The sequence below is a fragment of the Vipera ursinii genome (genome assembly GCF_947247035.1).
Source record: "Vipera ursinii genome assembly, chromosome: 1".
Classification (NCBI taxonomy): Eukaryota; Metazoa; Chordata; class Lepidosauria; order Squamata; family Viperidae; genus Vipera; species Vipera ursinii.
Window position 1 is genome coordinate 145,411,807 of NC_139512.1, and position 15,157 is coordinate 145,426,963.

The window sequence follows — 15,157 nt, forward strand, 5'->3', positions numbered from 1 at the left end:
CAAAAAGTCAAAACTTACATCGCTTAGTATTTCTCCACCTTGTTTGGCTGTGATATAATCAACCCTGTCATCCACCGGAGTAAATGGCAGGCTATGAGCTTTGGTACGATATAACCTCTGTAAAAAGAGAAAGGAATATAGAGGTAAGGCAAATAATAACAATAAATAGTCGTGCAAGAAAGAAAAACAGGAGGAGAAATATATTCATCTGCATTGACAGCTACTCTTTTTTCTTTTCCTTTTTTAATAACTCTTCTCATGGACTATGTTAAGAAACAGTTGTTGCTGTTCAGTTTGGCTCTTTAATGGTAATATTTATTGTTTTAATGTTTTATCTGGTTGCTTTTATTGAGTTGTAAGCTGCCCAGGGTCGCCTCTAGGTAAAATGGGCAGCAAATAAAATAAAATCAATAAACAAACAAACAAATAAATATTAAAGTGGACTAAATTAAACCCCAACCTTTCTATTCCTTTTGAGCAGCACAACATGGATTTTGTATATTGCATTAAATCAAAATCTGTTTTTTTTTAAGCTGTGGCTTAACATTGTGTATGAAATCGGTCAACAATAATGAATCCAATAAATCATGATAAAATAAACCATAACTTATTATTAAAAAGGTTTTTAGATTATTATTTATAGAGATTTTTTCTTCTTTTTTATTTTTGTTTGTTTTGTTTTTACTGATGTGTGCTACCAAAATTCTGTTTCTTAAGATGGGCAGACATATACATCTAATAAATAAATAAAAATCACTCAGTGCATACTCAGTCCATAGGAACAAGCAAGCATGAAGGAGAAACAGTTTTGCATGAACTAAAGACTGCATTGTGAAAAAGGCATATTTTTATAAATGAGTTTTTCTGTATGAAAGAAGAGAAAACTTTGTAGGAGAAAACCTCTTACCTCATTAATAAGGGCCTGAGCATGTTTGACATGGTTGACAGAGACAGAATCACTTGGCATCCAGCCAATTCCTCGTAGCCATTCTAAGTCAGATTTATAAACAGCCTGCATAGACAAAAAAAAAAGTGACACTATTTACAATTTTTCCAGGAGGAAATTTTTTTCATTCATTTTAACTGAAAGATAAAAATTACCCTTCTTTTCCAACAGAGAAGAGCAACTGAATTAGGCACAGCATATACAGTATTATACTGTTACAATTTTTATGCTGTTTTAACTTAATCACTTTCTATTTTTTCCATAGTGTGATAAATATTTTCTTTCACATTTACAGTTATATCTGTATCATATTTTACTGGAGAACTAAAATGCATATTTATTTTAAATCAATGATGTTCATTTACATGGATGCATCTGTGGGATTCTGATTGGAAAATGTAATTTTCATTAAAATAGCTATCTACATGATATGGTTCCTATTAAAAACATCATGTTTATACAAGTTGATTGATTCATACAAAGATGGCTTATAATGATAGAAGGAACACAAGTTCTTCAGTTTTGTACAGCAAATAGTAATAATAAGCCTAATGTCAAGGGAAAATTTAAAAACAATAGACAAAATATAATAGTACATACAATGAACTTTCTACTCACATCACTCTGCAACTCATAGGCTTTCTTGGCTTGGATGACATCATTTTGGTCAGGCAGACATATCCATTCATGGAGGTAACGGCGATAATCAATGTCGCTAACCAGTTTCTGACATTTCTTGGCCAACAAGATGGACAACATGTCCACTGGGCTATTAAACTTGGTTTTAAATTTCTCAAAATGTTTCTTGTATTCCCTCTCACTCTGCAGTTTGGCTACACGCATTGCCAGCACGAGCTTGGGATCATCATGGATGTTCCGGAATCCAACATGGTGTCCCACTTGCTTACGGTAATCTTCTTTGTACTTGTACTAATTTTAAAGAAAGATACAAATAAAATTTCCATCTGTAATATCACAAATTGTAAAGGAATTGTATGAGAAAGCCTTGTTGCAGTAACTGTCATCTAGAAAAATACCCTTCTATAGCTAATATTCACTTGGTATCTTTCCACTCGTGCAGGAAATATGAGCGACTAGAAAGAGCAGGGGAATGCCTCTGGATATTTGCAGTCTAGCAAATCCCAGGAGTATTTGCCATTCCATTCCAAAGATTCCCTTAACTTTCTAGCAAGGGATAGGGAATCAGTGAAATTCTGCATTCTCACTGTGAGTGATCATTTTCTTTTAATCAAATTCATGTCCATGGCCAAACAATTTAAAACTGAGAAATCACACTTTGAAAAAATAGCCACTCATAGCACAATGTTACTGTTCTATCTTTTTCTCCATTTTCAGAATTACATTTCAAAATTTAAATGTCTGGTAGGACAATCCTATTGGAAGAAAATTCTATTGGTTTTCATGGTAATTCCTTAAAGGTGCATTTCTAACCAACTGCAATCTTTTATTGTAAGCCTGGGAACCTTTTGTTATAAATCCTACTTAGTATCAGCATGGTAAAACATTTTGCCAATCTTGTAGCAAAGAGGTTCTAGGTAGTAGGCTAGACTGGAATGTCAAAAAGCATCTGGGAGGAAGGCACTGGCAAATGACTTCTGTAATATTGCCTAGAATTGATTGATTCATTGATTGATTGCTCAAACGTATATGTCGCCAAGTGATTTATAGTTGTTTTTCTTTCTATCATATGCAAATGCTGATAGCAATTTAGGTCTCCATGTAGTCACCCAAAATGAAGATGAACTTATAAAGCTTTAAGTATCTTTCAAGCATATTGAGTGTGGTGGGACTTTTATCAGAATAAACATACTGTGGACTACAATGCTCAGGGCTTTTTTTCTCATAGAACTCTCAGAACGGAGTTCCGGCACCTTTTTTGGATGGAACCTTGTAGGGTAGGCAAGGCAAGTTGTTTGACATGTGTGAGTTCCAGCACCTTTTTCTTTTACAAAAAAAGCACTGACAATGCTAATCTAAATATTCAGCAAATGTATATAACTTCACGTGCCAGAGCCTGTTATTTGCAGAGTTTATTCACAATAGTTGAATTATATCCGCAATTTTTTATTTTGCAGTGAACTAGGATATATAATAATATATAAATAGCTGATTTTGTTTTTTATATAATTCCGTCATTTACCCTGGCAAAGGTTTAGAGTTCACACACACAAGATAAGAACATGTATTTGACTAGAGTACTTACATCACTGGCAATTTCTCTTGAGGCTTTGGCTGTTTTGATTGGAATTGCATCTGACCTGTAATCAATATATTTCTTTACATCATCCCAAGAGTCCCTATAGAGTTTCTGCAAAAAAACAAACAAACAAAAAACATTAAAACCCAACAATATTTTCAACATGCTTTTGCAATATCTGCTTGGTTTGGAAAGTTTCATTTTTTTAGCTTGCATTTCTTCAGTTATTCAGTTAATGAATGAAAATTTCATGAATTTTTTGAATTACTTTTTCATCAATTAAGAAATATAGATCAGCCTCCAGGTTAGGCCATGTATTCTGGTATAATACAGATTATATATGACACTCTATCCAAATAAAGTTTGAGTCAAAGCATTGAAAATATTCCACAAGGCAACTAACAGTTTGCAAAGTATAAAAAACAGCACTATTGTCATAATGAATTGATCCACAATAATATTTAACAGCTGACCAGTAAAGCAAAAAAAATCACTAAGAGGTCCAGCCTTGATTATTTAACAGGTATTCCTCATATTTTGCCTAAAGTGTCCATTTTGTTTCAAAAACCAATAAAAGCAGAAGCCTTAGAACAGGGGTCCCCAACCCCCAGTCCGTGGACCAGTACTGGGCCGCGCCATGCCAGCAACTGGTCCGTACAAACAAGCAAAGCCACATCCATGGGATGCAGGCAGGACACAAAACCACAGCCCCTCCGCTCCGTGGAAAAACCTCTCTCCATGGAACCGATCCATGGTGTCCGAAAGGTTGGGCACCTCTGCCTTAGAAAGTAGAAAGCAAAAGTATTGTAAGGTGGGAAAATGGAGTTTTATGCAGTTTGGTAGAAATACTTACATTGCTTACGTTGATGGCATTGGCCTTGGAAAGTATTATTTCAGGTGTGTCAGGCATCACATGGATCATAACTTTATCTTTATCCCAAACTTCTCGGTATTTAGGCTACACAAAATAAAGCACTGGTTAGTTGCTTGTTTGGTGTTATTCTTATCTAATCACATTTTAACTTTTGAAGGGAAAAAATGGATTTCATATAAACTTATATAAAAAAATTAATAGTAAGTTAATGTCCTGAATGTATGTTAAGCTACTGAAAAAAATAATAACATACAATACTGATTTGCTCCGCGTTGGTTTTAGCAAGGAGAATGTCTGGTGTATCAACAATGTTGGTGAACTTCAGACGGTCAGCAGGAGTACGGTATACATTGTCACTCAGGATTTCCTGGGCAAATTTAACTCTATTAACTATTGGAGACCCACTTGGTATCCATCCGATCCCACGGAGCCATTCTAGATCTGACTTATACACAGCCTATGAGATCAGAAAGTGGGGGGAAAAGGTAGTTAAATATTTTGTGAAATAAACATTCTTATGTGATAACAATTAATGGGACATCAATTCCAACCAATTCATAATTAATTATTTGAACAGGGCATTTGTGCTCCTTCCTTTCTTTGTTTTAAGGCAAAAGGATAAATTGGACAAATGAAGTTAGAAATAGTCATACATATTCTGACATTAGCAGCACTTTTCACTTGCATTAATTACCTGGATTAAGTGAATAGAAAACACTCCAAATCTTGGCATAATATGCAAAGCGGGCTGCAGAAGTCTTTCTGTATCATTGAACAAACTTATAAACTCCACTGAATTAAAGTTAAATGAATTGAGAAAGCCGATTTAAAAATGATACTGAACTGCATCCACTAGGTTATTGATAAATTTGCTCCATGTGACATTTTAGAAAATTCTTATCTATGTAATATGTCACTTAAAAATATTTTCACCATCAGAATATGATGTTCCCATAGGGCAGGGATGTCAAACTCACTAAGTCACGTGATGTGTCGTGACGTATCATGACTTTTTTGCCAGCAATGGGGTGGGTGTGGTTTCACTATGATGCATCCGGCCTGCGGACTGGCAGTTTGACACCCCTGCCATAGGGCCTGCCAAGGTTAACTTCATTCAGTGAAGACTTCAATGAAGGAACAATGTCTCTGGTCATAGCTTTTGGCAGATGTGATCAAGGAAACAAAAGTAGAATTAAGATAATCCTCAAAAAGACCTCCAACCTTCATTCTTCAGATATGGGGATTTGAATTCTCATACATTCCCACTGGCAAGGATAATGTAAGTTGAATAGCAATACATCTGTTTTATAGCTAAACACTTCAAGGCTTCTTGTTCTGTGCCTGACCATGATGCATCTACATATATCTTATAAACCACTGGTGTACTTACATCACTCTGAAGTTCATACGCTTTCTTTGCTTGGATCACATCATTCTGATCTGGCAGACAAGACCACTGGTGCAGATAATGATGGTAATCAATGTTGCTGGCTAAAGCCTGGCCTTGCTTGGCTGCTTGGATAGCCACCATTTTGTAGGGGATGGTGATGTTGGCTTTTGAATTGTGGTATGCTTGCTTATAGAGCCGGTCATTCTGCATTTTCATTACTCGAGCAGCCCATGAAAGCTTAGGATCCTCCTTGACTGACGGGGTTCCAATGTAATGACCTTTCTGTCTCTCATAAGTTTGTTTGTATTTATACTGAAGAGGAAAGCAAAGCAAAGAGCTGTTAAAAGGATAGCAATCATTCCAGTTAGTGTGAAAGTTGGTATTTTAATGACTGGGGGACCCTGAGTGAAGGAACAGGTAGAATTCATAATTCTACACCATTCAATAGTATATTTTATAATTTATGTATCAAAGTAATATAATTTATTAAACCATTCTAAAACTATGTTTAAAAACAGTATCTTTGCCATTGGAAAATGCCAATAGAAAGTAACAATTATTGAATCCAAAATCATTAGTATATAAAACACCCTTCTACTGAAATATCTCAATGGTTGCTTTTTTTGGCAGTTCAGAATAAAACATGTGTTTAACTTCTTGACTTTAATAAAAATTTAAATCTCAAATTTCAAAGCACATAAATGCAAAAGAGTGGAGATAACTGCAAAAATGACATATCCTTAAACAATAGCAACTGGTATATTGTTGAATCAATGTGTTTCATTGGTAACTGGATGTATACTCTGCCATCGGTGTGATATGAAAAGATACAGTTGTTTTGTTTGTTCATTTAAATAGAACTCATACCTCACTGGCAATTTCTCTGGAAGATTTTGCATGCTTGAATGAAAGAGCATCCACTTTAAAATCATAGCCTTTTGCTTTGGCCTCATCCCAGGCTCCAGTATAAAGTTTCTGCAATTAAAATATATGTACAACTTTCAATATAATCAGAAAATGCAGATGAAAATAAACTATCAATTAAACACACAGTCTTATGGATCTATATTAGATATAAGTATCACTATGATTAAGTGACTTTACTCCCAGGGATAACTGAGGTGCAGCACTACTGAAGAATAAAGTGTTAAAAATGTAAATTTTCACAATGAGCAATTGGATAAGCATGGCATAAATACAGTATAAACATGCATAAATAAATATGGGCACACACACCTATTAAATAACTGATTTCAGTATTTGTTTGATAGTCTAGTGAATGCAATTAACTGGTTTCAATAGAACAAAAAATAAATTTACTTCAAATTGACAATAATAAAACTACAGTTAGTCCTCAACTTACAACAGTTCATTTAGTGACTATTCAAAGTTACAGCAGCACTAAGAAAAGTCACTTATGGCTGTTTTTCACACTTACGACCATTACAGCAGCCAACCCCATGGTTATGTGATCAAAACTCATACTTATGATGGTTGCCATGTTCCAGGGTCATGTGATCACCTTTTGCAACCTTCTGACAAGCAAAGTCAATGGGGAAGCCAGATTCACTTAACAACCGTGTCACTAAGTTAACAACTGCAGTGTTTCACTTAACAACTGTGGAAAGATATGTCGTAAAATGGGGAAAAATTCATTTACTGACTGTCTCACTTAGCAATGGAAATTTTGGGCACGTTTGTGGTTGAGGGCACTAGAAACATCTTCAAAAATTGAATCTGTTTGAATAAACCTTTTACCAAAAATTACAACAGTCTCCTGGCCACTCAACTTCCTGCCACTGAACTTTTCATTAGCACAGTTTGAGTAATGCATATGTTACCGTCAATATGTGAAATTAGGCATCTTATAGAATGTTTACAAAATCTATAGCATGCCAACAACGGGATATCAAAATGGGATATTCCACACATTTCCTAGGCATTCTACAGTATGCAATGCCAAAAGGCAAACGGACAAAGTATAAAATAGTCCAGCTAAATGCCATTCTGAGCCTTCCTTGTTGCAACAAGTAGATCAATACTGGCCTTTTTCTCTTGTTTTTTCAGTAAGAAAATTTTGTACTTCGTTTTCCATTTCTTCTTTCATTTTCATATAAATCTTTTCAAAAAAGGGTTAGGGTTAGAGTTAGGGTTACTCTAACCCTAACCTTTTTCATGACTCTTTTCATACTTCACCTAAATAGATCTTGTCATTCTGCATAATGCCCAGGTTTATTTTCAATGCCTAAAGAAAGTATGTAGCATGTTAAAATAACACAGGCATTTCATACCTGTGTCACACATTCTATACAGCACCAGTTTTTCACACATTACTAGGTTCCTTGTTCTTACACTCTTCCTGTTCTATTTCAAAACCAGGCTATGTTTATATAACTTGGAAGAGAGCAGGGAACACTGCAGTATTAACAGGGCAAACATTTCAAAAAACAGGAATTGGAAGACTTCTTCACAGATATTAAGGCAATACTGCAATGGAATTGGCTTGCAGATTTTGCACCTGCTGGAAATGGTGAAATTCAAGCTAGGCAATTACATTTGGAGCTTGTTTATCCTAAATAATTTGCTTATTTATGGCTTTTATAGTAATATGTCCACACTACAATGTTTTGAGTTTATATTGATTTAGCCAATGAACTTGGGATGCATACTTAACAAAAGAAAATAAAAAAAACCAATATCGGTCAAGAAGGCATAAAGTTTTTGTGCAGAACCTTGTACTTCCAACAGGGATGGTGGGGATATAGTGTCTACTGAAACAGTCATCATCATTTTTATCATCATCATCACTTACATCTACATGTAATTGTTTTTCATTGTATGTTTGTATACAAGCACAGGTATGCAATCTACTCTGACAGATTTTTAAGAGCCAAATATATATGTCTCAAAAAAATAAATGACACAAGGATAACTTACAGTCTGTGTACATATGGATATGTTTGTGTGCGTATATCTTTTCCTTCAATTGTTGAGGTGAAGCTTTAGTTTAATTGTCATTACTCAAAATGTAAATATATAAGGTAAAATGAGGACCCAGATTGTTGGGGGCAATTAAGCTGACTTTGTAATAATGCCGCTTGGGGTGTGTGTGAAAGCCCTAACAAGCAGGCATATACATAGAATGAAGGCTACTGCTAAGCTTGTAAGCCGCCCTGAGTCTTCGGAGAAGGGCGGGATATAAATGGAATTAAAATAAATAAATATATATATATATATAAGAATAAACATGTAATACCTTTATGTTTTTAAGAGCAACTAACAGGAGAGTATAACTAAGACTATATAATAAACAAAGGAATAGTAATATGCTTAACAAAAGAATGAATATAGCTAGTAACTTATCTTACATTGCTAACATTCACAGCATTCATCTTGGAGAGCAGCATTGATGGGGTATCAAGAGGAATATTAATCTGTGCCTTCTCTTTATCCCACGCTTCACGATACAGGTTCTAAGAAAGGAAGGAAGGAAGGAAAGACAATTTTCAATAGCTGTATGAGAAATCTCTTTTATTTTTTAAAGGCCACTGTATTTCAGTCACATTACACAGAAGTAGTGACTACATTTCAATTTACCTCACTTATCTGTTGTGCATTGACCTTGGCCAGGACAACCGGGGGCGGGTCAGGTATACTGGTAAATTTCAGTGCATCTGGGCGTAGTTTGTATAACCTCTCATTTATGAGATCTTGAGCCCTTTTCACTCTGACCACATCCACGGAGCCTTCCGGCATCCATCCTATTCCACGGAGCCATTCCAGATCAGATTTATACAAATTCTATGAGACAATGGACCACAAAAGAATAAGTTTATTTTTTTAGCAAATAATTTTATCTAGTAAATAGAATTAATAATATATCAGAAAGTTCTGACTAATGTGGTTCATTTATTTTTAAATGGATTAATCCTCCTTATAAAACAACAACAATGCAATGCAGTCAAATTAGATATTGGAACAAAGATACCCCAAAATTAAAATGTGTTAATAATCATGATTAAGTAGGCAGAAAACATAATTAAGTCATGGCATGATACATCAATGATTCCTAATATCTATTCTTGAATTAATTAATATAAATAAATGAATAAAATTCCCAAAATTCAAGAGTTCAGTGCAACATAAGCAAGGAAATTTAAAAAGGATCTTAGACTCTGCCCAATTGATTTGTCATAAATTTTATCTGCATATGATCACTTAGAAAATCAAACCACATTTAAAATTCTTATCTCTGTGATAAACATTTAAAAATATTTCTGTTCTGATAGGGCTGCAAAGACTAGCTACACTCAGTGAAGACCTTAGTGAAGGAACAATGTCTCTCATGACTTTCTGGCACATGTAATCAAGGAAATAAAAGTAGAATTAAAATACTTTTTAAGGGCACCTTTTAAAACTTGCATTCTTCAGAAATGGGGATTGGTGTGGCAGGGAGAAAGTTATATCAGTTGGGATAATGGATGCTGAAATGCAAAGTATCTGTTCTACAGCTACACACTTCAAGGTCTTTTTTGTTCTGTGTCTGCCCATGATACATCTACATATGTCTTGTAAACCACTGGTGTACTTACATCACTCTGAAGTTCATATGCTTTCTTTGCTTGGATCACATCATTCTGATCTGGCAGACAAGACCACTGGTGCAGATAATGATGGTAATCAATGTCGCTGGCTATAGCCTGCCCTTGCTTGGCTGCCTGGATAGCCACCATTTCGTAAGGAATGGTGATGTTGGCTTTTGAACGGTGGTATGCTTGCTTATAGAGACGGTCATTTTGCATCTTCATTACTCGAGCAGCCCATGAAAGTTTAGGATCCTCCTTGACTGATGGGGTTCCAATGTAATGACCTTTTTCACTCTCATACGTTTGTTTGTATTTATACTGAAGACGAAAGTGTAGAAAAGAGCCATGATTAGGGGTAGGCATCAATATTTTATATAGTTTATTAAAGCATTATAAAACAATATTTAAAAATTGCCACTTCTCCTTTAAAAGGATGGCCTAAAATGACATATTTAATACATGGAAAGTGCTTTGTGAAAAAAAGATTCCCTTTCAAATCAGACACAGTATATATCAAACATTTCATAGTTATCTGACTGGCAGTTCCAAGTAAAAAATTGTTTTCATTTGTTTTAAAATATTATATCTACAGCAAGCAATAAGAAAAATAATGGTGTAAAAAACATCAAAACAGTAGGGTACCTTGTATGTGGTTGAATCAATATAAGGTTTACATTTAAATAAAATTCCACATTATTGCCAGATGGCTAATGTGAAAAGATTCAGTGGTATATTTAAATAATAGGCTTCATACCTCACTAGCAATTTCTCTGGAAGATTTTGCATGCTTGAATGAAAGAGCATCAACTTTAAAGTCATAGCCTTTTGCTTTGGCCTCATCCCAGGCTCCAGTATAATGTTTCTGCAATTAAAACATATGCACAATTTTCAATGCTGCAGGAAAATATACTACAAACACTCCTCAATTAAACATGACGTCCTATGCACATTTACTCAGAAATAAATCTCACTATGTTTAATTGACTGTTCTTCAGAAGACATCTGTAGACAAAGGCAGTGCAATATATGAAAAATTTGAATTTTCAAAATAAATAATAGGATGGCATTGCATAAATTCAGTATAGATTTGCATGCATATTTATGGATGCACACATGTTAAATAACATAACAAATTTTACTTGTTTAATATCTATACTATGAATTGACATTAATAGACCAAAATGGAATTCATTATGAATTGACAATAATATAGCTATGCAAGAAGGGGAAATGTAACACTTAAAATAACAAAACTCTCTTCCAAAACATAATGGTTTTTGGTACACTAAGAACATCTTGTAAGTTTGTGGTTCTTTTTAATAGACCTCTCACCCAAACTTAAAAACAAAAGCATCTCCCTTGTGCCATCTCAAATCCTCTCAATGTCTTCAGAAACTATTGATCATGATATCCTTCCAGGTTGACAGACAAGGTTGGGAGAGGGAAGATGCTGTTCTTTAGTGGGTCACGTTTTTCCATGGCTGATTTGAGGGGGGGGGTCTAGCCCAAGACCTCTGCTCTTTGGGTTGCACAGTGTTCTGTAACAGAGTGAGCGCCTGTGAGCGCCTGTCACTCGTCCCAGCTTCTGCCAACCTAGCAGTTCAAAAGCATGTAAAAATGCTTTTCAATAGGGACCACTACGGTGGGAAGGTAACAGCGTTCCGTGCGCCTTTGGTGTCTAGTCATGCCTGCCACATGACCACGGAGACATCCTCGGACAAGCGCTGGCTCTTCGGCTTTGAAACGGAGATGAGTACCAGCCCCTAGAGTCAGAAACGACTAACATGCATGTGCGGGGGAACCTTTACCTTTACCTTTATAATTAACTTCTACATCAGAAGTTGGATGGGTTTTATTAATGGGATGAAGACACTCAATTGTACATCTCAGTCACATGCCATGCAATGATGCAGTGCCTGATGATTTGCAGACTGGAAGGGGAAGAACTGGCTTGACTAAATCATAACCCACCTGAGTAGTTGTAAATTTTATGGCCACCCATATCTCATAATTTTCCATTGTTAAATCTAAATGGGAGAATAATTCCCAAGACAGAGTAGATGCAGAATGTTGGCATCCTTCAGGATACACCAATTCTGGCTGCTATGGCCCGGAGGGCCTTTGCACAAGTATATCTTGTGTGCCAGTTGCACCCATTTTTAGTTTGGACATTCATGACTTACTCATCTCCCAGTGTAGAAATGTGCTCTGCTTTTGAAAAGAAATCTGAAGGTTTAACTGCTCCTGGATATGGTGGCACATATAGTGTTGGGAGACTCGCATAAGTACACTTATATAACACCTCTGCTACATTAACTGCACTGGTTGCCAGAAGGCTTCTGGAAGCAATTCCAACTATTGTTGCCATTAACCCCTTATTTTGCTAAGGACAAGGTTACTTGTGTACTCTTTCTGGTGGTTTCTACCTATCCTACCAGATCTGGGCCCTTTGGTGAGGCAATATATGATAGGGCTTAGGAAGAACCCAGGAAGCAAGACTTCCCTGTCATGAACAGCTTCTCCCCAAAGATACATTCAACTCCAACCTTACTTGCCTTTCAGAAGGCCACAGAGACTTGGCTCTTCCCCCAGGCACTGGGGCGAGGAGGTTACTATGTGACACCTGGTATAGATGCATGTTGTAGGCATTTCACATTTTTAATGAGAGAGACTCAACCTATGTTTTGCCATTCTTGTTTTATTGTTAATATCTAGATTATATTTCGACTGCTCAGAGATTTGATTATAAACTAACAAATAAAAATATCTTACATGGCTAGCATTCACAGCATTCATCTTGGAGAGCAATATTTCAGGGGTATCGAGAGGAATATTAATCTGTGCCTTCTCTTTATCCCACGCTTCACGATACAGGTTCTAAGAAAGGGAGAAAGGAAACACAATTTTCAATTGCTTTGTGAAAATCCTTCTAATTTTTTAAAGGCCACTGTATTTCAGCCACATTACACAGAGGTAGTGACTACATTTCAATTTACCTGACTGATCTGTTGTGCATTGACCTTAGCCAGGACAACCGGGGGCGGGTCAGGTATACTGGTAAATTTCAGTGCATCTGGACGTAGTTTGTACAACCTCTCATTTACGAGATCTTGAGCCCTTTTCACTCTGACCACATCCACAGAGCCTTCCGGCATCCATCCAATTCCACGGAGCCATTCCAGATCAGATTTATACAAATTCTATGAGACAATGGATCACAAAAGAAGAATAAAATGATTAAGTTCATATTTTAGCAAATGTTTAATTTTATAGAATTAATAGGATATCAAAAAGTCCTGATTAATATGGTTCAATTATTTTTAAATGGATTAATCTTCCTTATGAAACAAAACAATCAAACTAGATAAGAGAACAAAGATACCAAAAATTCAAATGTGTTAATTATTCTGATTAAGTAGGCAGAAGATCTATTAAGGCTTGGCATGTACACCAAACATTCTAAACAACTCTTTCTGAATCATTTTAAGTACACACATATAGTGCCCTAAATTCAAAATAAATTTATTTAGTTCAACTATGCCAGCAAATTTGAAAAGGCTATTAGAATGTGCCAATTGGTTGTTCAAAGGCTTTTTACAGTTATCTACACTTTGGGAAGCCAAAGCCCATTTAAAATTCTTATCTCTGTGATGAATATTTAAAAATATTTCCACCATCACAGCATGGTGTTCTAATATGCCATGCAAACTTTAGGTACATTCAATGAAGACTTCAGTGAAGGAACAATGTCCATGGTGTCCTTCGGACATAGGCAATCAAGGAAATAAAAGTAGAATTAAGTTAATTTTCAAGGGCACCTTCTAAAACTTACATTTTTCAGATATTGGGATTTGTGTGGCAGGGAGAATCTTATGTGGGTCCGGATAATGGAAGCTGAAGTGCAAAGTATCTGTTCTACAGCTACACACTACACAGACTCTTTTGTTCTGTGCCTGACCATGATACATCTACATATATCTTGTAAACCACTGGTTTACTTACATCACTCTGTAGTTCATACGCTTTCTTTGCTTGGATCACATCGTTCTGATCCGGCAGACAAGACCACTGGTGCAGATAATGATGGTAATCAATGTCGCTGGCTATAGCCTGCCCTTGCTTCGCTGCCTGGATAGCCACCATTTCGTAGGGAATGGTGATGTTGGCTTTTGAACGGTGGTATGCTTGTTTATAGAGACGGTCATTTTGCATCTTCATTACTCGAGCAGCCCATGAAAGTTTAGGATCCTCTTTGACTGAAGGGGTTCCAATGTAATGACCTTTTTGACTCTCATAAGTTTGTTTGTATTTATACTGAAGAGAAAAGCAAAGCAAAGAACTATTGAAATGATTAGGATAATGCAGTGTGTGAAAATTGGTATTTTAACAATTGGGGGTCCTTGAATGAAGGAACAGGTAGATTTCATTATTAAGAGGTTACCATTGAGTAGATTTTGAATGCATGTGTCTTTAGGAATGTTGTTTTGTAGGTTAGGCATCAATATGATATTATATTGGGTAATAAACTATTATAAAACAACATTTAATTTATTCCCCTTTAAAATGATAGTTTAGTTATGTATTTAGTAAATGGAGAATGCTTTTTGAATACTAGATTCCCTTTCAAATCAAACATTGTACAAATTAAATGTTTCATAGTTATCTGACTGGCAGTTCCAAGTAAAAAAATATTTTGATTTTAAAAATGTCTACAGCAATCCATGTGAAAAATAATGGTGTAAAAACATCAAACCACTGCTGTGGAGTGCCTTGTATGATATGAAGTTTACATACAAGTTTAAGTTTAAATAATCTTGCACACTTTGGTAGGTGGGTGATTAGAAATAAATCGGTGGTATCAGCAATTATACTTAAACAATAGTTCTCATACCTCACTGGCAATTTCTCTGGAAGATTTCGCATGCTTGAATGAAAGAGCATCAACTTTAAAGTCATAGCCTTTTGCTTTGGCCTCATCCCAGGCTCCAGTATAATGTTTCTGCAATTAAAACATATGCACAATTTTCAATGCTGCAAGAAAATATACTACAAACACTCAATTAAACATGAAGTCCTATGCACATTTACTCAGAAATAAATCTCACTATGGATGGATGTTGTAGTGTTTGGCATTTTTAATGAG

General features: G+C 35.6%; 1 protein-coding gene across 1 annotated transcript in view; it reads right to left on the reverse strand.

Moving 5' to 3' along the window:
* The window catches only part of NEB (nebulin), a 196,352-nt gene that overhangs the window by 88,534 nt on the left and 92,661 nt on the right, over nt 1-15,157 (reverse strand). Inside the window, exons 81-96 of the mRNA XM_083350431.1 lie at nt 14,906-15,013; nt 14,017-14,328; nt 13,011-13,214; nt 12,787-12,891; nt 10,769-10,876; nt 10,021-10,332; nt 9,026-9,229; nt 8,797-8,901; nt 6,296-6,403; nt 5,429-5,740; nt 4,292-4,495; nt 4,018-4,122; nt 3,171-3,275; nt 1,565-1,876; nt 908-1,012; nt 19-117 (exon numbers count right to left, since the gene is read on the reverse strand). Of these exons, the coding sequence (XP_083206557.1) occupies nt 19-117; nt 908-1,012; nt 1,565-1,876; nt 3,171-3,275; nt 4,018-4,122; nt 4,292-4,495; nt 5,429-5,740; nt 6,296-6,403; nt 8,797-8,901; nt 9,026-9,229; nt 10,021-10,332; nt 10,769-10,876; nt 12,787-12,891; nt 13,011-13,214; nt 14,017-14,328; nt 14,906-15,013 (2,808 nt within the window). The remainder of the gene's footprint in view (nt 1-18; nt 118-907; nt 1,013-1,564; nt 1,877-3,170; nt 3,276-4,017; nt 4,123-4,291; nt 4,496-5,428; nt 5,741-6,295; nt 6,404-8,796; nt 8,902-9,025; nt 9,230-10,020; nt 10,333-10,768; nt 10,877-12,786; nt 12,892-13,010; nt 13,215-14,016; nt 14,329-14,905; nt 15,014-15,157) is intronic.